This window comes from Zootoca vivipara, chromosome 12, assembly GCF_965207765.1.
Source record: "Zootoca vivipara chromosome 12, rZooViv2.hap1.1, whole genome shotgun sequence".
In the NCBI taxonomy this organism is placed as follows: domain Eukaryota; kingdom Metazoa; phylum Chordata; class Lepidosauria; order Squamata; family Lacertidae; genus Zootoca; species Zootoca vivipara.
Window position 1 is genome coordinate 50614909 of NC_142595.1, and position 24434 is coordinate 50639342.

Consider the following 24434-nt stretch of genomic DNA (forward strand, 5'->3'; position numbering starts at 1 on the left):
CCGCAAGCGGGATCCGAGCCCAAGAGCCCTCTCTCCTTCCTGCGGTTTCCAGCGCCTGGCACAGAGAAGCAATCCTTACCCCCCGACTGCGGAGGCCGAGCCATCGATAGCCCTCTCCTCCGTCAATTTGTCCAATGCACTTAGACAAATCTTAGGTTGCCAGTGCTCCCTGCCTCCAGTGGCAGTGAGTTCCACAGCTGACCTCAGCTCTCGGGCTGCAAGAATGGGAAGGGAACCCAGGGCATCCTCCAGACTGACCCGCTCCCCACTAAACCCACAGCACTTTAATGCAGATTGTGCCTGCTTTGGCCGCAGCTGGTGTTCCAAGTAATAATAATAATAATAATAATAATAATAATAATAATAATAATAATTTATTATTTATACCCCGCCCATCTGGCCAGGTTCCCCCAGCCACTCTGGGCGGCTTCCAACAAAATATTAAAATACAGAAATCCATCAAACATTAAAAGCTTCCCTAAGCAGGGCTGCCTTAAGATGCCTTCTAAAGGTCTGGTAATTGTTGTTCTCTTTGACCTCTGGTGGGAGGGCATTCCACAGGGTGGGTGCCACCACCGAGAAGGCCCTCTGCCTGGTTCCCTGCAACTTGGCTTCTCGCAACGAGGGAACCACCAGAAGGCCCTCGGAGCTGGACCTCAGTGTCCGGGCAGAATGATGGAGGTGGAGACGCTCCTTCAGGTATACTGGACTGAGGCCGTTTAGGGCTTTAAAGGTCAGCACCAACACTTTGAATTGTGCTCGGAAACGTAGGGCGTTCCTGAATGCGCAAGTAGCCAAAAACACACACAAACTCAGCAGCGCCCAGGTGGCTGCAGCCCAGCTTTCTGCCCAACCGAAAGGCTTCTGCTTTCTCCGAAAAAAAGAGAATGGTTAAGGGGACACACCCTGGCTCCATTTCCTGGCCGAACAAAGCCTCCCCGGACAGCTGCATCCTGATGATGAATCTGTACCACCGCCTCCTCGTGGGCCAAACCACCCAATTTTTCCTCCCTCGGGGGAGCTGCATTTGCAAGGCCCGCGTCTCAGATCCGGAACGTCCCTCTGCGCTTTCCCTTTGCAGAGGGTAGGCAGGGGGTTCCGAAGTCAGAATTTGCTCATCCTTCCCAGGAAGGCGACTTTTTCCCCCCTGTTGCCGTTTTTTTCAAATCAAAGGTGCAGGCATTAAGCAAACTTTTACTTCGGATGCCGGGAGTCTATCCTGTTTTGGTAGAGGTTTTCCTGGTGCTGGGTTCTCCCTCCACCAGGGACGCAGGATGTGTGCATTACGTGTTTTCTCCCGGAAACTCTCCACTCAGGGACAAATAAGGATTAAAAAACTTTGCTCCGGAACAGCTGCGAAGTTCCGGAGGCGTTTGCTAGGTTACCTTTTGGAGAGGCAGGTTTGGGTCAGAAAGTTTCTGCAGGCAGAAAATTGTGGGTCGTGGCAAAGTTGGGCCCAGCAGGCTGGGGGTTTCTCCTGCGCAAGTCTCATGGAAACAGGCAGGAGGTGAGTTTGGATCGGGACCCACACAAAGCCGGGCAACCGATCGCCTGGCTTTTCTGTATCCGATGTGGGAAGATCTTGACTTGGTCTTGCTGTGGCGCTGCTCAGCACAGAATGTGATCGCAGTCTTAGAACCCCTACAAAAGATGAAGAAAATGTTGCCTTTGGTTTTGGAAATCGTCGTTCCTGTTTGATACACAAATGTGTGCAGCGTCAATTGGCCAAAACTGCTTTCTTTAGACCAGGAAGAGGGGAAATGCTTTTTTTCCTGTCAAAACTACAACTAATTCTGTCAGAAACTACAACTAATCCAGAATGCGGCAGCTAGACTGGCGACTGGGAGCGGGCGCCGAGACCACATAACACCGGTCTTGAAAGATCTACATTGGCTCCCAGTACGTTTCCGAGCACAATTCAAAGTGTTGGTGCTGACCTTTAAAGCCCTAAATGGCCTCGGTCCAGTATACCTGAAGGAGCGTCTCCACCTCCATCGTTCTGCCTGGACACTGAGGTCCAGCACCGAGGGCCTTCTGGCGGTTCCCTCGTTGCGAGAAGCCAAGTTGCAGGGAACTAGGCAGAGGGCCTTCTCGGTGGTGGCGCCTGCCCTGTGGAACGCCCTCCCACCAGATGTCAAAGAGGAAAACAACTACCAGACTTTTAGAAGACATCTGAAGGCAGCCCTGTTCAGGGAGGCTTTTAATGTTTAATAGATTATTGTGTTTTATTCTTTTGTTGGAAGCCGCCCAGAGTGACTGGGGAGACCCGGCCAGATGGGCGGGGTATAAATAATAAATTTATTATTATTATTATTATTATTATTATTATTATTATTATTATTATTATTATTATAAAATTTGCACTGGAGCGGAGCGTTCAGTTTGTGGGTTTCTCTCCCCGTCCCCCCAAAAATGTGCAAACAGAGCACATAAATTTACTCCAGTCCTTTTGGAATTCTTGATCATGCAGGCTTCGGATTTTTCCTGCCAGCTTCGTCAGTTCTGCAGAGTCCATCATCTTCATCTGCTATTCTTCTTTCGTTGGTCCTTCTTGCTTCCATTTTTGGGCTAAAAGAATTCTTGCCACAGTTGTTTTACACACAAACAGTCTTTTATATTCTCTTGGTATCTCTTTGCCCACTATACCCAATAGAAAGGCTTCTGTTTTTTTAAAACAAAAGTATTTTAAAACATTTTCTTTAACTCATTATATGCCATTTCCCAGAAAGCCTTGACCTCTTTACAAGTCCACCACGTGTGGTAGAAGATACCTTCCCTTTCTTTACCTTTCCATTGGTTCTTGTCTTGTACATTTTAGCTAGTTTAACTGGTGTTAAATACAGTCATACCTCGGGTTACAGCTGCTTCAGGTTGTGTCTTTTCGGGTTGTGCTCCGTGCCAAACCCAGAAGTACTGGAACGGGTTACTGCTGGGTTTCGGCATGCGTGCATGTGCAGAAGCGCTAAGTCGTGCTTTGTGCATGCGCAGAAACGCTGAATCATGCTTTGTGCATGCGCAGAAACGCTAAATTGTGCTTTGTGCATGTGCAGAAGTGCTAAATTGTGCTTTGTGCATGCGCAGAAACGCTGAATCATGCTTTGTGCATGCGCAGAAATGCTAAATTGTGCTTTGTGCATGCGCAGAAACGCTGAATCATGCTTTGTGCATGCGCAGAAATGCTAAATTGTGCTTTGTGCATGCGCAGAAATGCTGAATCATGCTTTGTGCATGCGCAGAAACGCTGAATCATGCTTTGTGCATGCGCAGAATCATGCTTTGTGCATGTGCAGAAGCGCTAAATCGTGCTTTGTGCATGCGCAGAAACGCTAAATCATGCTTTGTGCATGCGCAGAAACGCTGGATCATGCTTTGTGCATGTGCAGAAACGCTGAATCATGCTTTGTGCATGCGCAGAAACACTGAATCGCGACCCGCATGTCCACTGTACCATCTATATCAGGCACCCCCAAACTTCGGCCCTCCAGATGTTTTGGCCTACAATTCCCATCATCTCTGACCACTGGTCCTGTTAGCTAGGGATCATGGGAGTTGTAGGCCAAAACATCTGGAGGGCCGCAGTTTGGGGATGCCCGATCTGTATTGTACATCATTTTCATAACGTTTTCTTTAAGTGCACTGCATGCAGTAAAATTAATACCTTCCTTCCACAACCTTCCCCAGGATTCTTACTGAATATCATATCCAAAGTCTTTAGCCCATTGTATCAATATCACAGGTTGCTGTCGGGGAAATGAAAGGCTCTCCTCACATCTCCCTGCACCCTCCACGAACTACAACTCCCAGAATTCTGGGTGTGGGAAAGCCAAGACTGCTTATAAAGCGGCATATAAAGTGCTTTACAAGTATGGTGTGGCCCTGGCCACAGGCTGCCTTGGGCTGCTGGGAGTTGTAGTTCGAGGGCACCCGGCTGGCCAAGGCTGGGTTAAGGCCTCGAATGCGGCCTCCTGGCCTTTTTGCACTACAGCCCCGCTGTCTCTCGCTTCCACCCACGCGGCGCAGGAGGTCTGAGGCAAGGGAAGCAGCCGCTGACCCTTTTGTTCAGATTCCTCCCGGACGCCTGCAGTCACTTTTCCTGCTGGGATATTTTTAGCGCCGCGCCGCAGCAACCCACTTCCTGCGGAGAAAGGATTTGGAAAGGGGAGGGGGGAAGGATGAGGTCCCGATCCGTTATCCTCCTAGCTCCTGACCACACGACGACATCGCAGGAACCACAATCACAACATTGGCATATCATTTTTTTTAAAAAAATATACGGTGTATGTATATATATATAATTTTTATTAAACTCTGTTTCACAATCTAAAATATTCATTGAGACAACCTTAAAATATCAACGACTTCCCTTCTTCTCTTTCCGTGGTTCATTCTGCCTAACCTAAATAAATTCCTGCATATTTTATATAAACTAAACCATTCAGCATTCCATTATTGCATCTATCAAAACAGATTTACACCGTTGAATTTATCTTCATGTTGCCAATGTTTTCAAGTGTACAGTTTTCCCCATATATTCAATAAACGTTTTCCAATCTTCTCTAAACGTATGTTTAGATAGCCTTGTTCAAATATATGAAAGGATGTCATATGGAGGAGGGGGAAAGATTGTTTCCTGCTGCTCCAGAGAAGCGGACACGGAGCAATGGATTCAAACTACAAGAAAGAAGATTCCACACATTCTACTCATGTCAATCAATCAATCAAAACCTTTACTGGCATCATCCACAAACATTCAAAACAAGAAGGCCAATGCAATTCTACTCATGTATAAACACACTGATTCCTGGAGCGTCCGCAGGCTGGATTTAGAAGGCGATTGGGCCGGATCCAGCCCCCGGTCCTTAGTTTGCCTACCCATGGGTTATGCTAATCGTGGGACTTAACTGGCCAGCCAAAGACCTCACCTAGTAGACACAAGGAACAGGTGGGGCAAAGATGGCTCTAAGGTTGCTTTCTACCCCAACCACCGTGATCACAGGTCTGAATGGGGCACAGGGCATCATCCAGACCGTTGCCCCAACAAAACTCTGCCCATCTCATAAGCAGAATCATAGAATTGCAGTGTTGGAAGGAACCCCTAAGGGTCAATGCTTATGCAGGGGGTTGGTCTAGAAGACCTTCAGATACCCTTCTGACTCTAAAGTTCTCTGATTCTATAATAATAAAAAAAGCCTGTTGGATCAGGCCAGTGGCTCCATTGAGTCCAGCACCCTGTTCTCATAGCGGCCAACAACCAGATGACTGTGGGAAAGCCACAAGCAGGATTCGAACCCAAGAGCGCTCTCTCCCCTCCTGCGGTTTCCAGAAATTGGTATTCAGAAATGCTGCTGCCTTCAGCCGTGGCAAGTCGCCATCGATAGCCCTCTCCTCCATGTGTTTGTCTGATTTTCTATTAAAGCCATCCAGGTTGGGGGCCATCACTGCCTCCTGTGGCAAGGAGTTCCACGGGTTATTGGCGTGCGCAAACAAGTCCCTTACTTTTGCCCACCCTGAATCTCCCAGCATTCGGCTTCGCTGGATATCCAAGGGTTCCCATGTTACGAGAGAGGGAGGAAAACTCCTCTCTCCCAGCATCCTCCACTCCAGGAATAATTTCAGAAACTTCTATCGTGTCGTCTCTTCCTTGCCTTTTAAACCAAAAAGTCCCAAACGTTGCAGACCTTCCTTCCAAGGGGAGTCCCCCAGGCCCAGGGCCGGATTCAGGTTTGATGAGGTCCTAAGCTACTGAGGGCAACGGGGCCCTTTATATGTCCAGCTGTCCTTTGTCAACAACAAATTGCCGCTGTTTTTTTGTGTGAATATATGCTATACGGTCATTTATGGACCTCATAGGTATCTAAAGCCATTTGCACATAGCAAAATATGTATTTTATCAAATGAATTGTTGAACTGAAATACAATTAAGAAGACGTAGATTAATAGTGAAATACAATTAAGAAGTATATGGATGGGGGCGAAAGAGTGGGACCTAAGCTATAGCTTGTTTAGCTTACACATAAATCTGGAGTCACCCCATTCATTCATTTCCGCTGCCTTGAAATGATTTGCGCCTTGACGTGACTTCCATGCTTGGAAACCATTTCTGCAAAAGGTGGTTTTTGTCCGCCTCCGTGAAACCGCAACGGCGCTCTCTCCTTACACAGAACAAGCGAGATGAACAGGAAGGAAAAGGGCCTGGTGCCAGGCCAGGGTGACGATGGCCCCCGGGGCCGTTCTGCCCTGGGATGACTCACCGGCGGAGGAGGCGGTTCTGCTGGCTTGGAGAGAGGCCTGGACACCTGTTTCCTGCGGCCGCGGGCCTCAAGGAAGGAGCTCGAGGTGTGTGTGTTTGGGCAAGCTCTCTCTCACACACACACCGCCGACTTGCCTCAAATGTCCAGAGGAACTGGGCTCCAGCCAGGCTGATCTAGGAAGGAGGCCAACTGACCTCCTGGTACAGCGGCCGCTAAAAATGTATGTGCTAGGCGCTGTACGTGTTGTCTTTGTCCATGGAGTTTGCAGATGGATGGATGGCAGAAAGTGAGGAGGAATTAAAGAACCTTTTAATGAGGGTGAAAGAGGAGAGTGCAAAATGTGGTCTGAAGCTCAACATCAAAAAAACCAAGATCATGGCCACTGGTCCCATCACCTCCTGGCAAATAGAAGGGGAAGAAATGGAGGCAGTGAGAGATTTTACTTTCTTGGGCTCCTTGATCACTGCAGATGGTGACAGCAGTCACGAAATTAAAAGACGCCTGCTTTTTGGGAGAAAAGCAATGACAAACCTAGACAGCATCTTAAAAAGCAGAGACATCACCTTACCTTGCCTACAAAGGTCCGTATAGTTAAAGCTATGGTTTTCCCAATAGTGATGTATGGAAGTGAGAGCTGGACCATAAAGAACGCTGATCGCCGAAGAATTGACGCTTTTGAATTATGGTGCTGGAGGAGACTCTTGAGAGTCCCATGGACTGCAAGAAGATCAAACCTATCCATTCTGAAGGAAATCAGCCCTGAGTGCTCACAGGAAGGACAGATCGTGAAGCTGAGGCTCCAATACTTTGGCCACCTCATGAGAAGAATCCTTGGGAAAGACCCTGATGTTGGGAAAGATGGAGGGCACAAAGAGAAGGGGACGACAGAGGACGAGATGGTTGGACAGTGTTCTCGAAGCTACGAACATGAGTTTGACCAAACTGCGGGAGGCAGTGGAAGACAGGAGTGCCTGGCGTGCTCTGGTCCATGGGGTCACGAACAGTCGGACACGACTAAACGACTAAACAACAACAGGCGCTGTACAGAACGTGACGCATGGCTAGGGTTGCCAGGTCACAAGCATCCCAGACTCTGAGGTTTCAGCGCCGAGGGCCGAGACCTAGGGACTGTCAGGCTGCCCTCAGCGGCTCCCAGGAAAGTATAAAAACAAGGGAAGGTTTCTTAGGGTCCTTTTTTCTTCAGTATTGACAGAGGAGAGGCTATAGGTCCCAGCCTCATGGATAATGGCCTTGTCCCGAGTCAATCTCCACCACCATCACCCCGTCTCTCCCACTTCCTCATTCATCACTTCTGTGGGTGCTGAGAAGTGCCCTCTGCCTTTGAGCGCTTTGCTCTCCTACTTTCATTTAAATAAAACAAAAAATATTTTTAACAGCAGTTAAATTAGCAAAAATGTATAGAACAAGTAGCAAAAAGTGCTGGAAATCATAGAATCATAGAGTTGGAAGAGACCACAAGGGCCATCCAGTTGAACCCCCTGCCAAGCAGGAAACACCATCAAAGCATTTTTGACATATGCCTGTCAAGCCTCTGCTTAAAGACCTCCAAAGAAGGAGACTCCACCACACTCCTCGGTAGCAAATTCCACTGCCGAACAGCTCTTACTGTCAGGAAGTTCTTCCTAATGTACAGGTGGAATCTTCTTTCTTGAAGTTTGAATCCATTGCTCCGTGTCCGCTTCTCTGGAGCAGCAGAAAACAATCTTTCTCCCTCCTCCATATGACATCCTTTCATATATTTGAACATGGCTATCATATCCCCCCTTAACCTTCTCTTCTCCAAGGAGTGTGGTGGAGTCTCCTTCTTTGGAGGTCTTTAAGCAGAGGCTTGACAGGCATATGTCAAGAATGCTTTGATGGTGTTTCCTGCTTGGCAGGGGGTTGGACTGGATGGCCCTTGTGGTCTCTTCCAACTCTATGATTCTATGATTCTATCTAGGCCAGGGATCAGCAAACTTTTTCAACAGGGGGCCCTCAGACCTTGTGGGGGGGCCAGACTATATTTTTTGGGGGGGGGTGAACGAATTCCTATGCCCCACAAATAACCCAGAGATGCATTTTCAATAAAAGGACACATTCTATCCATGTACAAACACGCTGATTCCCGGACCGTCCGGGGGCCGGATTTAGAAGGCGATTGGGCCGGATCCGCCCCCCGGGCCTTAGTTTGTCTACCCATGATCCAACCCCTGCAATGGAGGAGGTCCCATACAGAAATTGAACCTGCAACCTTGGTTTTTATCAGTGCCATGCTATCCAGGAAGCCTCCTAGGCTGAAGATTGCCAGCTGCATCATGCACAATCTTCTCTGATTATTATAATTAAAGCACCGTATTTTTCCATCTATAAGAAGCCCCCATGTATAAGACGAACTGTATTTTTTGAGCCCGAAATTAAGAAATAAATATTTTAAACACTCCACGTATAAGACAACCCCCAATTTTAAACTTAAAAAAAATGGGGGGGGGAATAGTCTCATACACGGAAAAATACGGTACTCTCGAGGGCCTGGGTAGGGATAAAATAATAGAGACAGAAGACTGAAGAAAGAGGAACCCGTTGCCCTTCTCCCCGTTTCTCCGCACAGGGACGTCTCAATTAGTGGAGCACGAGACTCTTAATTTCAGGGTCTTGGGTTCGAGTCACGCTTGCAGGGGGTTGGACTAGATGACCCTCCGGATTCCTTCCAACTCTACAGTTCTGTAACTGAAGATTGAGGGATTGGGGGGGTGCCCCCCTCCCCAATACATAATCCCCTGCCCTTCTCCCTGTTTCTCCACACAGGGATGGGGAGATCCTGTGACCTGCCCCCTTGCGGGCTTCACCTAGGAAAAACCATCTGACCGAAGGGTGGGTGGGTGTCAGGACAGTTTAACCTGACAGGGAATGGACTCTACCCCCACCGCACCCCCTGCAACTCCTGCTTCTGTTAAACATTGGCGTGTGGCAAACGTCAGCAGATTCTTGCAAGTTAAGAGGCGTGGATGTAGACTGGGACTCAATCTTTCTCCAGCATCTTGCCCAACTCTACACCTGCTGGAATGTGGAAAATATGCTATGCTCAGCAGCGGATGTCAGAAACATGCATCAAAAACCTTGGGTTAGCTGCTGCACAACTTACGTGTGTGTGGGGTGGGGGTCCAGATAGGATGTTTTGCTTGCTGCAGAAGGTTGGGGGCAGGAAGGGTCAAAGGTAGGATCTGATGGCCCGCCAGCCATACGGGGGGGTCCAGAGCGTTGGCGCGATTAAAAAACACTTGTCGGGATCAGGGCGTTCATGACAAAACATGGGGCCGCAGCAGGCCTTGAGTGCGAAAGATCCCAAACTCTGCCTGTCCTTGAACTCTGCATCTGAAGAAGTGGAAGCAAGCTGGGGGGGGCATAGTGGTTAGAGTGCCGGACTAGGACCTGGGAGGCCAGGGTTCAAATCCCTGCTCGGCCATGAAGCTCACTGGGTGGCCTTGGGACCGGTCATTATTTCAGCCCGGCCTACATCACAGGGTTGTTGTGAGGATAAAAAGGGGAGGAGGCCTATGTAAGCCGCCGCTAGCTCCTTGGAGGAAAGGGGGGAATATATTGCTATTGGCATTCCTCCGTCTCAAGTTCCTCTGGGGTGGAGTCCAAATGCCCCATCAGAAGCCCTGAAGTGACCTCCCTGGGGTACAAGCCTGGCCAGTGTGTCTGGAGGTCCTGGGCTGCCCAGATGACAAGACCCCCCTCTCAGCAGGGGCATACCCAGGATCAAAACTAGGGGGACAAGGGGCGGGGCCAAGGCACAGGGGAGGGGCCACAAAGTGGGAACTTGGGTGGAGCTACGGAGCCCAGGTGGAGCACGCAGCCGTGGGCGAAAGAGTGGCGCTGCCAGCGGGGCTGGTGGGCAGAGGCGGAGCACAGCCCAGCGGAGCGCCAGTTCGGCATTCCCGCCCGCCGCGCCAGGCTGTGCTCCGCCTCTGCCTCTGCCCACCAGCCCTGCCGGCAGCCCCACTCTCGCCCACGGCTGCGCTGGCCCTGCTTCTAGGGGGGGCAGCTGCCCCCCTGCCCCACGCTGGGTACGCCCATGCCTCTCAGCCTTGCAGATGTGGTCTAAAGGAAAGTAGAGCAAGACATAGGGTTTACCCCTGAGCCTTTTCTTCTCCTGAAGATATTCTGCAAGGTAGAGGAGGTTGAGGGTCAGAGTTTCCCTTCTCCAAGGTGGGCTCCAGTGGACCCACTCTTGGTCTCGCCTGCCCCATCTGCCAGAGTCTGTCTTCGCATGCAGAGGAAATCCCTAACTCCCTGAGGGTTTGAGACCCACTGGCTCCCCTCACCTGGTTTAGCCGGCCAGTCTAAGCCGTTCCCCAAGACTGTGGCCATTATCGCACACTGACAGCTTTTAGGAGCCAAAGTCGTGTGCACACACCCAGAGGACATAGCTGCCAAGTCTCCCGTTTTCCCCGGGAAATCCCCGTTTTCCCAGCTGTTCCTAGCTGAAAAAACTGATTTTTTTGTTTCCCCCCGGTTTATTCTGGCGCAGCGGCCATTTTGGAATTGGGCGGAGCATGCTCGGAAGCGACTTTTGATGCTGCTTTGCCCAGTTCCAAAATGGCTGCAGTGCGACTTCTGGCGCAGCGGCCATTTTGGAACTGGGCAAAGCAGCATCAAAAGTCACTTCTGAGCATGCTCCGCCCAGTTCCAAAATGGCGGCAGCGCTACTTCCGGTCTGCTATTTCCGCCCGGTCCCTTATTTCTCTGACAGCAACTTGGCAGGTATGCCCAGAGGATGACCTCCAAACCATCCTAAATATCTTCTCAGAAGCTTACGAAAAGCTTGGCCTAGCGCTCAACATCCAAAAAACCAAAGTGCTGCACCGACAAGCACAAAACAACCTCTCTGCAGTGCCACAAATCCAACTCAATGGTGCAATGTTCGAAAGTGTTGATCACGTCTCCTACTTGAGCAGTTATCTTTTCACAAGGGCTGACATTGATGCCGAAATCCAGCTTCGCCTGAGCTACGCAAGTGCGGCTTCCTCCCGATTGAAGCGCAGAGTGTTTGAGGACTGGGACATTCGTAGGGAAACCAAAATGCTTTTTTACAAAACTATTGTACTACCAACCTTCCTCTATGCTTGTGAAACAAGGACCACTTATAAACGCCATCTCCAACTCCTCGAAAGATTCTATCAATGGTGTTTCCAAATTTTTTTACACATCACTTGGTAAGACAGGCGAACTAATACCAGGGTAGTGGAAGGAGCAAAGATCACCAGTCTTGAAGCGATGATTCTTCAACATCAACTTTGTTGAACTGGTCATGTTGCTCGGATGCCCGACGATCGTCTTCCAACGCAACTACTGTATTCCGAATTTAAAAATAAAAAGCATTATGCTGGTGGTCAACAAAAGAGGTTTAAAGACTCTCAAGGCAAGTCTTTAAAAATGTAGTATGAACACCGACAATTGGGAAACGCTTGCCTGCGAGCGCTCCAGTAGGAGAACAGCCTTGACCAAAGTTGTAGTGGGCTTTGAAGACACTCAAACTCAGGATGAAAGGGAGAATCATGCCAAGAGGAAGGAACAGCTTGGCAAACCCTCACCACGATCAACTCCTACCTGGAAACCTATGTCCCCACTGTGGAAGGACGTGTGGGTCCAGAATTGGCCTCCACAGTCACTTACGGAATCACTGTTGAGACTGTGTTCATGGAAGACAATCTTACTCGGCTAGGAGTGATTGCCAAAGAAAGAGGAAGAGGAAGAGGAAGAGGAAGAGGAAGAGGAAGAGGAAGAGGAAGAAGAAGAAGAAGAAGAAGAAGAAGAAGAAGAAGAAGAAGAAGAAGGGGACCAAAGGAGGGCAGACTATCCCAGAAGGCGCTGTGGGTTAAACCACAGAGCCTAGGGCTTGCTGATCAGAAGGTCGGCGGTTCGAATCCCTGTGACGGGGTGAGCTCCTGTTGTTCGGTCCCAGCTCCTGCCAACCTAGCAGTTCGAAAGCACGTCAAAATGCAAGTAGATAAATAGGGACCACTACAGCGGGAAGGTAAACGGCGTTTCCATGTGCTGCTCTGGTTCGCCAGAAGTGGCTTTGTCATGCTGGCCACATGACCTGGAAGCTGTACGCCGGCTCCCTCGGCCAATAATGCGAGATGAGCACGCAACCCCAGAGTCGGTCACGACTGGACCTAATGGTCAGGGGTCCCTTTACCTTTACCTTTTATATCAAGCGCCTTTGGATAAAGGTTTTGTGGCAAGGGAAAGTTGGGCTGGGGAAAACCGCACCTGTTGAATTTCTGGCTGACATGCAACGAAGGTGTCCTAAAGGTACAGGCGCCTCCTCGTACCTCAACCCAAGTTGCAGCCTTTGAAATAAACCCTCCATCCATCCTGTTGGATCAGGGGTCAGCAAACTTTTTCAGCAGGGGGCCGGTCCACTGTCGCTCAGACCTTGTGGGGGGCCGGACTATATTTTGAAGGGGAAAAAAAAGAACGAATTCCTATGCCCCACAAATAACCCAGAGATGCATTTTAAATAAAAGGACACATTCTACTCATGTAAAAACATGCTGATTCCCAGACTGTCCGCGGGCCAGATTAAAAAGGCGTTTGGGCTGCATCCGGCCCCCGGGCCTTAGTTTGGGGACCCTCTGTTAGACAGAAAGAAGTTTCCTTTCACTATCTTGTAGTGTTATGCCTCCCCCTGTTGGTCAGAATTGATGTTGCCAGGATTTGGAAATAGAGCTATGAGACGGGACCCACAAGCCCCACTGGCAGCTGCTCTTTGGGTCAAGGGTTGTGCTGGGGAAAGACCCTGCCCACCATTCCTCTAAGTATGTGTCGAGCTTCCGTCTGCTTTTCCTCTGGCTTCCTCTACTTATGTAGGGTTCTGGTCGTCTCTCCCTAAAAAGGATATCTTGGAGTTGCAAAAAAGGTTCAGAAAAGGGGAAGCCAAAAGGACGCATAGTTATTGTTTTCTGTGTTCGTCTCCTTCCACCTTTGCAAATGAGAGAAAGAATGCCTTGTTCTGCACGAGGCTAGGCGTTAGAGTTTATCTCAACTTTGCAGCTGCCTCTGCCCACATTATCCTGACTCCAATTTGCAGCCGGGACTTTAGGCAGAAGAAACAAAGAGCAAACTTTAATGCAAAAGGGGAGGACCTGGGGTGGGGAGCAGTGGCGAAGAAGATAACAAAAATGGTCCGAACCTCCCTTTTAAAACCTTTGCCCTCCTTCCCTTCAGCTGCAGGAAGAATCATGGAATCATAGAATCATAGAGTTGAAAGGTACCCCCGAGGGTCATCTAGTCTAACCCCCTGCAGTGCAGGGATTTCAGCTAAATAATCCCTGAGAAACCTCTGCTTAAAAACCTCCAAGGGAGGAGAGTCCACCACCTCAACAAAGTAAAACAGCGCCCTCAAGTGCATTTCCTCCCAAAGTACACCCCCTCCCTTCCTGTGAAATCTAAACCACACCCACAAACCCCGCCTCCACCACGAGATCCACTACTCCATAGCTGCCAAGTTTTCCCTTTTCTCGCGAGGAAGCCTATTCAGCATAAGGGAATTTCCCTTTAAAAAAGGGAGAACTTGGCAGCTATGCACCACTCACATACATCCATGAAGGCCAAACCGACTGAAAACAGGCCTTTTCCAGCAACAAGGCCCAACATTGCCAAGTGGAGGTAGGGGCCTGCCGGGGGGGGGGGGTAATAGGTCAGAACAGGGTGGGGGGAGACACAGGGATGAATCCTGCCCTCTCCACAGTATCTCGCCTTGGCTCAGGGGGACTCTGAGGCTCAGGGGTATCTGAAGGGGGGCTATTACCCTCCATCTCACAGACAACGCATGCAGGGGCAGCTAACAACAACAACAACAGGTTCTGGAAACCAAGTCTCAGGCATGGAAAAGAGGAGACTGAGAGATCTGACAGCCATCTTCAAATATCTGAAGGGTTGTCTCATAGAAGATAGAGCGTGCTTGTTTTCTCCTGCTGTGGAGAGTAGGACTCGAACCCACGGCTTCAAGTTTCAAGAAAGGAGATTCCGGCTAAATATATGGGGAAAAGGTGAGAGCCCTTCAACAGTGGCACCGTGGACTCCCTTGGAAAGCGGTGCCCCGTTTGAGATTCTAAACAGTTGGATGGTTGGACTACATGACCCTTGGGGGTTGCAGGGGGTTGGACTAGATGAGCCTTGGGGTCCCCTTTCAATTCCATTCCTTTTCATTGATTGCCTTAACCCCACCCCACCCCGCTTTGTACAGTACTTATCTTCGTTTTCTACGAAGCCATTCTAGCAACTTTATTTTGTTTATCTTTTTCTTCAGCGTTTTGTTGTATTGCAATACGATCTCCTGGTGCTGTTGCCCTCCTGAAGTTTAAATAATGATAATAATATCCCCGAACCAGCAACAAATCAGACATTCTTAAATTCTGCGGTGACTTTCAGCTGTTTGGCTTTGGAGTTAAGAGACCCGGCTGGAGCGATGAATGATCTCTCCTGTGCAGCGGCTGTTTAAGCCACAGGGAGCCTGGTGTCCTCCTGGGTCTGTATTTGGTTCAAGAGTTGGGAGGGACCCCAGAGGTCATCTAGCCCAACCCCCTGCAATGCAGGAAGGCTTACAGAGCCAGTGCCACCGGCATGGCACGGCAAGTCAGGGATGAGCCATAAATAATACTGGTGGTTTCTTCCATGCCTGAAAAAACAAGACAGTGCAGATTATCAAAACATCAAGTTTAGAAGAATGCTAAATTGCTGCAGTCGGGAGGAGGGGAGAGAAGAACATCAACAGCATTCTGCCTGCAGGCTTACAAGCTAAACAAACCGGCCCTGGATGAAAAGAGGGAGAATTGGGGGCACCAGAGAGGAGACAAACTGGATCAAAATACAGTGGTACCTTGGTTCTGAAACGCCTTGGTACTCAAACAACTTGGAACCCAAACACTGCAAACCCGGAAGTGTGTGTTCTGGTTTGCGAACTTTTTTCGGAAGCCGAACGTGCTCCGTTTTGAGTGCCACGCTTCCGTTTTGAGAGTTACAGTGAGGCCTGTCTGCTTTTGCTATTTATTGTGTTTGTTTTTGTGGCTCTTTTTTGTGTGTGTGTGACTGTGTGGAACCCAGTTCAGCTACTGATTTATTGATTGATTGATTGTGTGACCGCAGTACATTGTTCATGGCTTTCAGCTTATGGAACAATGGTCTCATCAGACAGTAAAATTCATGCTAATTTGCTGTTTTTTAAGGGGTTGTTTTTAAAAGTCTGGAACGGAATTGATCCGTTTTGCATTACAGTGGTGCCTCGCTAGACGAATGCCCTGTAAGATGAATTTTTCACTTAATGAAGAGATTTTTCTAGCGGAGGTTGCCTCGCTAGACGAATTCGCTTTACGAAAAATTCGTCTAGCGAATCGCGGTTTCCCATAGGAATGCATTGAAATTCAATTAATGCGTTCCTATGGGCAAAAAGTATATTATTATTTTTCAGTGCATTCCTATGGGATTCGCTAGACGAATTTTTCGTTATTCGAATTGACCCGTGGAACAAATTAAATTCGTCTAGCGAGGCACCACTGTGCTTTCTATGGGAAAGAGCGCCTTGGTTTTGGAACGCTTTGGTTTTGGAACGGACTTCCGGAACGGATTCAGTTTGAGAACCAAGGTACCACTGTATCTCCATTAGCAGAAGCATAAGAAGCTGTCTTTATGTAGGACGATTCAGGACAGACAAAAGAAAAGTTCTTTTTCACACACTGCAGAATGTAAACTAGAAGAAACAAGTACAAGAAACTCCTTCACAGAGGAGAGGATTATCGGCGGCGGCTATGCTTGGCTTCCATGGGGCAGTGATGTTTTCTGAATGCCAGTTGCTGGAAACCACAGGAGGGGTGAGTGGCTCTTGCGCTCGAATCCTGCTTGCGGGGTTTCCAGGCATAGGCCTGACCCAACCAACAGACTCTGTTATTAATTTGGTTTTTTAACTCCAAACCTGCCTTGGGACCTTAGGGTGAAGGGCAGGTTGATGACAACAACAACAACAATAACAACAATGGCTGCATCACAATCCTACGGGGCACAAGAATGCAGAATCATAGAATTGTAGCAGTTGGAAAGGACCACGAGGGTCATCTAGTCCAACCCCCCGCAATGCCTTCCGGGGGTAGACTGCGCCCGGCCTTGGAGGCTCGCCCTTCCGGCCGCCGCAGGTTTAGATCCCGCCTGAAGCCGAGGATCGCTCTGCGCCTTGCTTTCCCTCCCTGCCGGATTGCATCCGAACCGACGCGCGCCCCGCAGGTGCTCAGGGGATCAACCTGCCCTCCGCCGTCGCCACTGCGCCTGCGCGCCCTCACCCCCACCCCCAACACCTCCATAGCGAAGCCCTTTCGGAGCGGGAGGAGAGAGGCGGAGGCGTGGCTTCTGGACCCGGGCCCCGCCCCTTTCGAATCCTGCAACATTGTAGCCGCTCACGCGGAGGCTCCTGCGTGCGCTGCGCTCCCGGCTTCCCCCCCTCCCCCGGTAGGAAAGAAACGGCGGTGGGGGAGGGAAAGGGGGGTGTTCCCTGGGAGGGGGGGAGCCCCAAAAACAATACCATCCAATGTTTCATTTATTTAATTTAAATTGGGCGGCGGGGGAGGGGGGCACCCTCAGGTGGCCATGTATGAATCGGGATTGGGGGGGATTCCAGCAGTTGTTTGCGGGGGGGGGTGATCAGGAATTCCTCAGGGGGGGAGGGAAGTCCCAGGAAGCTTGTAAGCCCCCCCCCAAGTTCCCTGGTTCTTCTTCTTATCATGCGATTTCACGTAATTTTTTCCCCAAATCTCCCCCCCCCCCAATGGAAAAGGTTTATTTAGAGGTCGTGCTTTTCTGCAAGGCGCCTGGCTCTCCAAGATCCACCCCCTAAGACCCCTATCATTATCATTATTATTATTATTAATCTTGCACTGATTTATCAACTCTCTCTGTGTGTGTGTGTGTCTTTTTGCAAATATGTTTCTGTGGTTTCCCCATCTCCCCCCCCCATCACTTCCTCTCCTCTCTCTTCACCTTGAAAGCTCTTTCTAAAAGCCCCCCCTTCCCCAGATCCCTGGCACCTCCCTCTATGATCCAGGGTGTCCCTCCCTCCATGGCCCACCTGTTTGAAGAAGGCCGAAAAGAGGTTTTCAGGGAGCCGACTGAGGGGTGAGTAGCTCCCAGGAGGAATGCCGAGAGTAATGGCACCGAGGAAATAGGTTTGGGGCATTTCGACTCGGTGCAGTCTGGAATTCTGCTGGTGGGTGGCGGCAGACTCTGCACGTGCTCAGAGGTACCCTTGTTTTTGCATATTTATTTCTCTGGCGGCAGACATGGTTTTCGCTGCTCTCCGTTTTATCCTCACAACAACCCTGTGAGGTAGGTTGGGCCGAGAGGCAGTGTCTCTCCCAAGGTCATCCTTGGGGGGGGGGTTGAATTCTGGTCTTCCAGCTCCTAGTCTGACATGCTAAACCCAGATGGGATTACCTACTGGGTGCTAAGAGGCATGGCGGGATGGTCTCAGTGGATCAAGTTCATCAGCTTTGTTCAGTTAAACTAAAATAGCCCCAACAGGACTGAAATAAATATGCAATCCATTGTGTACTGTTTTGGATTTTATTGTGCTGTTATCTTCCTTAGTGGGTCAAGCAAGCCACTGTTCTGAATAATGCTTTTTTGTAGGGTAGGGGGGCACTGGGGATTAATTTATGGAACCAAGGGGGCGGGATAGAAAAAAATTCCTTCAGTAGCACCTTAAAGACCAACTAAGTTTTTATTTTGGTATGAGCTTTCGTGTGCATGCACACTTCTTCAGATACACTAGAAACAGAAGTGTCAGACCCTTATATATATACAGAGGGGGCGGGGGCGCCCAAAAGTTTGGTAACCACTGCTCTAACCACTGCACCACATTGCCTCTCTGGCATGTGGGAATCTAGAGACCAGATGCTTTCCCAATCCTTCTAATGATGCCTTGGGGGAGCAGAAAATAATTGAATCTCGTGCCAGGAAAAAGTTGGATGGATGTTATTGGAAGAAGCTGCTTGAGCAATAATTAGGAAATCTAAGCTTGTCATATCTAGGGTTTTCTTTCCCCTGGACCGTCTCCCTCGCTCCCCAAGCAGGATCCATGCTGGGCCCGGTCGTGGTTCACCCCGAAGCCCCGGACGGAGGCTGGGGGTGGATGATCGTCCTCTCGGCCTTCCTCCAATCCGCGTTGGTCTTTGGCGTGATCCGTTCCTTCGGGGTCTTCTTTGTGGAGTTTGTGACGTACTTTGACGAGCTGTCCGGACGGATTTCCTGGATCACCTCGATTGGGATCGCGGTGCAACAGTTTGCGAGTGAGTGGAGTGGTGGCGGGGGGGGACACACACACACACACACACACACACACACTATGTGCTGCCTGCCTGCGCTCGGTGCGAAATCATTGCCCCCCCCATGCGGTGGGAAACTGTCTTCCGCGTCCTTCCTCGCCATTGGCCGTGGTGCTGTGATGTCATGGAAGCGCTCGCAAACATTCTGCAGCTCAGAATGACCCTTTGGGTCCCATCCCTTCCAACCCTGCAATTCTATGGTTCTAATAGCCCATAGCAGCGCCTGGTGCGAATTCCTGTTCAGAACTGGGGAAGGGTGATTCTGTTCCTTGCAGCAGCAATGCAGTGACCACCATCCCTTTCTCTTCCTTGGCAGGTCCGGTGGGCAGTGCTTTGAGTTCTCGCTATGGGGCCCGCCCTGTCGTCATGGCTGGCGGGTTTTTCTCGGGCCTGGGGTTCCTGCTGGCCTCGTTTGCCACCTGCCTGGCTCACCTGTACCTCTGCATCGGACTCCTCTCAGGTGCGTTGAAACTGTGCGACCTGCGTTGTTATCCTTTGCAAGAAACCAATCTTTCAGTGTGAACTTTGGAACTCCCTGCCTATTGACGTCAGGCAAGGTCCCTTCAAAGTACTCTTTTCGGCACCTGCTTAAAACACCTCCCGTGGTGCAATGGGTCATTGCCTCTGGCTGTTAACCTTGAGCCCACCCAAGGACGGCTGAGGGAAGCATTCCTGCATTGCAGGGGGTTGGACTAGATGACCCTCAGGGGTATCTTCCAACTCTACATTTCTATGAGTCTTGCTTAGGCAAGGCCTGTCCCCGATGCTTACAAAACTGATGCAATTTTTAATCTTTTTAAAGCATGTTTTAAACTTTTCAAAAGTCATTAATTTTTCCTATTTATAAATTTATTGTTTTACCATTTTTGTAAACCACCTTGGGGTCTTTTCTTCTTTTTTTTACACTTTCTTTTTTTTAAAGATATATTTTTTTTAATGATCAAACAGCATATAAATGTTATGAAATAACAAATAATCATGTACAAATTTGCTTGCCCCCCAAACTATCCAGTCTTGTGGAGTTTTACCCTGACTCTGCAACTGTGATGTGTTAGTTTTCCATCCTTTTGCTTGACGGGCATAATTATTATTTTTGCTTCCAATATCTCAATATATTTATTTGGCAGTCTTCCCCCCCTTTTTTTTAGCAAAGGCTGAGGTAACAGAGAGATGAGGGGAGGAGAGCACTTATGAGAGAGAACCAGTCTTTGAAGAAAATGGCTGCCTTTAAAAAATGGCTCAGAGCCAATGCCCTCCAGGTGTTTCCGACTACAGCAGATACCCTCCAGATGTTTGGGTCCAAAATGTTTTGGTCTGAAACATCTGGAGGCCACCAGCACAGAGAAGGAGAAGCCATATATCCGAGGGGACACTTGGATATCTGAGGAAGAAGCAAAGTCAGGCTCCGTTCAAGATGGCTGCCGTCCCCCTGAGGAAGTCTCCCTGAGAGGATAGCCATGATACACAATGGCTTATTTGTTCATTTTAGATTTATGTGTTGGTTTTGCAAACTTCAGCAAACGTGGACATTGTCTGAGTTAAAATTCCTGAGGGCGGCTAACTGAGCGAAGGGTTAGGCCTCATTTTCCCCCTCATGGAAGGCCGCCATCTTGAAAAAGCCATCTGTGGCCTCTCTTTTTTTTGCCTCTGGCGACAGTTGGGTGCGAGGATGGAGAAGGAGCTCCCAGCTTATGGCCTTCTCACCGGGGAATCCGGTGGGGCACCATGACAACAGGATGCTGAGGTAGACAGGCGCCATTTTGGCTTGATCCCGGCAGCCATTTTTGGCCTGATCCTTGTGTTCTTTGGGGGATGCCTGTGCCTCCCTTTCTGTGTTTTGTTCTGGTCGCCTTCCCTCGGAAAGGGTATCGAGTCGAGTTGGGGGAAAGGAAGGTTCCAGAAATGGGCCGCCGAAATGGATCAAGGGGACGTTCACCCTACGGGAAAAAAGGCTGTGGTGTTTGGGGCTTTTCAGCAAGGGCAAAAGGAGAGCGAGAGGCGACGCAATAGAAGTTTATAAAAAGGATTGAGGTTGCAACTGGAGAAAAGCCTCTTTTTTTCCAGCAGGCTCTTTATTGATTTATTTGATTTGATTTGTATATCGCCCTGCATCAGTAGACCTCAGGGCAGTTCAATAAAACATAAAAACACAAAATGCATGATAAAAACAAGAACAGGAAACTCAAGCCAACAAACCTCCCACAAACATGTATAAAAATGGGTATAAGATGTTAACCAGCCCAAGGCCTAGTTGAAGAGGGAATGTTTTGGCCTGGTGCCCAAAGATGTATAATGAAGGCGCCAGGTGAGCGTCCCTGGGATCCCACAAACGGGGAGCCACCACCGAAAAGGCCTGTTCTCGTGTTGCCACCCTCCTGTGAAAGAGGCACACAAATGTGGGCCTCGGGTGCAGATCGGTTCATAGGTCCTTGAGGTATTGGGGTAGTTCCCTTGGGAGAGCATGAGACTCTCCATCTCAGGGCTGCGGGTTTGAATCCCACGCTGGGCAAAACGATCCCTGCGTTTGCTCTAGATGACCCTCGGGGGTCCCTTCCAACTCTGCGATTCTGTTTAAGGCTCCGTAGGCCCAAACCAGCACTTTGGGACGTTCTCGTTCTCTTGGCAGGTTTCGGCTGGGCCCTGGTCTTCACGCCCTCCCTGGCGTCGGTCGCCCGGTACTTCAAGCGCCGCCGGACGCTGGCCACGAGCCTGGCCTTGACGGGCGTGGGCCTCTCGTCCTTTGCCTTCTCGCCGCTCTTCCAGCTCCTGGTGGACACCTACGCCTGGCGAGGGGCCCTCCTCATCGTGGCGGGCATGTCCTTCAACCTGCTGGTCTGCGGGGCCCTCATCCGCCCCATCACCCTCAAGGAGGATCTGCCGGGTCCGGCGGGCCACGGCACCAGAGGGACGTGCTGGACGCGCTTCTCCTCCCTCTTCGGCCTCCACCTCCTGGGCCACTTTGCCTTCATGAGGTTCGTTCTGGCCATCACCCTGGTCAACACGGGCTACTTCGTCCCCTACGTCCACCTCGTGGCCCGCGCGAGGGAGCTGGGCTTCGACGAGTACCAGGCGGCGTTCCTCATGTCGCTGACGGCCGCGGCCGACCTGTGCGGCCGCCTCTTCTCCGGCTGGCTGTCCAACTGCCGCGGCTGCCGCCTCGCCCGCATCCTGGTGGCGTGGACCTTCCTGACCGGCGTGGCTTTGGTGGCCATTCCGTGGGGCCGCGACTACCCACTGCTGGTGGCCATTAGCCTCTGCTATGGGTTCTGCTCGGGGGCTCTGACGCCCGTGGTCTTCTCCATCATCCCCGAGATCGTGGGCATCGCCAACATCTTCAGTTCCATGGGGCTGCTGCAGATGATCGAGAGCATCGGGGGGCTGCTGGGGGCACCTCTTTCTGGTAGGTGCCATTCATCACATTTATTTCCCAGCTTCTTCTCCAAGGAGCTCAAGGGGGCGGTTTATCGCCGCAACAACCCTGCGAGGTAGGTCAGGCTACGAGAAGGCAGCGACTGGCTCCCAAGGTCTCCCAGTGCGCTTCATGGCCGAGTGGGGATTTGAACGCTGGCCTCTCCCAGGTCCTATTCTGACACTCACAACCACTGCACATGGCTCTGATCCTGGCCTGCATTTTCCTCCCGTATTAACTGTTCCAGCACATAAACGAGCCTTTTAGCTCCTCAAAAATATTTGGATCCATGCCGGGCCTTGATAAAAGCAGGTTTGGAAGCTTCTGGAATTGGAACTGGGTTAAGGGGTGTGGCTGAACATGCTCTAGTTAAATTTCTGCCTCCGCAGGGAGGCAAAACGGGTTTCCCATGCAGTTGCCTTTGGTTCCCAGCTCAAGGAGCGAGATAGGAGCACAGAATGGCCCTCTGTCAGGGGGCCCATTTACCACAGTGTGGCCTGCGCCAGCGGGGAGCCAACACGGTTCCCTCCAGGTGCCGTACTGCAACTCCCATCATCCACGAGAAATCACGTCTAGGTGGGTGGCATCGGGACTGAAGAACTTTGCAATAGAGCAGCCTTTCCCAAACTTGAGTCCCCAGACGTCATTGGACTACAACTCCCACCTTCCTTGACCACTGAAACCCTTCTGGCAGGGGCTGATGGGAGTTGTAGTCCAACAAAATCTGGAGGGCTCCATGACTAGCAGCGGTTCACCAAGAGTCTCTCCAAGGCCTACCTTGATATGCCGTTGGGGACTGAAGCTGGGAGTATCTGCCTCTAAACAGCCCTTTCTGGACAAGGAAACCAAGCACATAATCTCCCTACCACCGCTAGGTCTATACCTCTAGTCGGCACACCTACATCAGAAGTGACGGCACTGCCAGTCGGTATGTTCTAGGTTTGTCTTGAGGCTTATGCTCTAGACCACCCTTCCCCAATCTCATACCCTTCAGGGCCCTCCTCTCTTCCCTGCCAGTTGGGTTGTTCTAGGTTTGTCTTGAGGCTTATGTTCTAGACCACCCTTCCCCAATCTCATACCCTTCAGGGCCCTCCTCTCTTCCCTGCCAGTTGGGTTGTTCTAGGTTTGTCTTGAGGCTTATGTTCTAGACCACCCTTCCCCAATCTCATACCCTTTGGGCCCTCCTTTCTTCCCATCTGTGACCACTGGCCGGGGCTGACAGAGTGCCAAACATCTGGAGGGCACTAGGCTGGCACAGACTCTTCTAGGTTGTTCCAGGTCCCTCTCCCTTTCTCTTCCAGGTTGGCTGAGGGACGCAACGGGTGACTACGTTGCTTCTTTCTTAGCGGCCGGGTCGTTCATGCTCGCCGGAAGCCTCGTCCTGACGACTCTGCCCAACTTCTCCAGCTGCCTTGCCCCTCCTCCGTCTGTGCCAGAACCCAGTGCTAAAATGGAGGACGGTGAGGGCACTCTCTTGGCATCAGCAACTGCTCCTGTGGGGGTCCTAACTCCCCACGACTGCCACCCTTACAAGGTCATACCTGAGACAGAGGAACCGCTGACCAAGAGCTGATCACCCGAGGCCAGCCTTTCCCAACCAGATGTTGCTAGACTACAACGGCCATCATCCTTGGCTGTTTGCTAAGCCGGCTTAGTTGTCGTTCAGCATCGGGGGGGGGGGAGAGAAGGTTAAAGAACAGGAATGGGGAACCTAAGGCCCTCCATACCTTGCTAGACTGCAGCTCCCATCACCCCTGGCTGTCAACTGTGGATGATGGGAGTTGTAGTCCAACAAACATTGGCTACTCCAGGACTAGAGAGAACAAACCTTGTTGGCACCAGCGTGGGGGGGGGAGAATGTTTGGCTGGCATCCGCACACCATACATTGAAAGCACGTGGCCTCCCCCACCAAAATAATAGTCTTGGGAGCTGTAGTTTGTTAAGGGTGCTGGGAACCGTAGTTTTGTGCGGTGTGCAGATGCTGGTATTTCCCTTGCCTGTGCCTTAACTACCGTTCCTCTGAGCCCACCCGCAAAGGTTGGACCAGGTGCATGAAAACAGACGCGCTCCAGAAACTGAACATGGAGGCGAACTTTGGACCGCCGATTTCCCCAGAGGAATGCCTTCTGCAAACTTTTACGAGGCTCCTCATCGATGCCCATGCAGGTAACCCAGTCCCCCCCGGAAAAGACCGTCGTAGCATTTGGACATTCCAGGACGCTCGCATTGGAGGGACTTCAGCATCCCATAACCCGCTCAATCAAGTTTCCGCAAGGGAGGAAGGGTCAGAGCGTCCATTGTAAACTCTGAAATTTGGCTCCTTCCCCACCCCGTTAAATTTAGGATTAAAAATGTGACGTTTTGACGGAACTCTTTTCTGCAGTCTGCAGCCGTAT

The 24434-nt window shown here is 50.5% G+C and overlaps 1 protein-coding gene across 8 annotated transcripts; it reads left to right on the forward strand.

Moving 5' to 3' along the window:
- The first annotated feature begins 16188 nt into the window (after positions 1-16188).
- On the forward strand, positions 16189-24408 carry LOC118095323 (monocarboxylate transporter 13). Of its 8 annotated transcripts, XM_088654973.1 has the most exons (7): positions 16189-16757; positions 17294-17420; positions 18377-18592; positions 18945-19088; positions 21255-22028; positions 22913-22965; positions 23339-23449. In XM_088654973.1, the coding sequence occupies exons 3-6, from the start codon at positions 18382-18384 to the stop codon at positions 22924-22926; spliced, it is 1143 nt and encodes a 380-aa protein (XP_088511099.1). In that variant the 5' UTR covers positions 16189-16757; positions 17294-17420; positions 18377-18381; the 3' UTR covers positions 22927-22965; positions 23339-23449. The 8 variants fall into 8 exon arrangements, with proteins under 8 accessions (XP_088511099.1, XP_088511095.1, XP_088511096.1 ...); XM_088654969.1 differs by lacking the exon at positions 22913-22965 and having other exon boundaries at positions 16196-16757; positions 18335-18592; positions 23339-24408; XM_088654970.1 differs by lacking the exon at positions 22913-22965 and having other exon boundaries at positions 16196-16757; positions 18374-18592; positions 23339-24408.
- Positions 24409-24434: the final 26 nt, after the last annotated feature.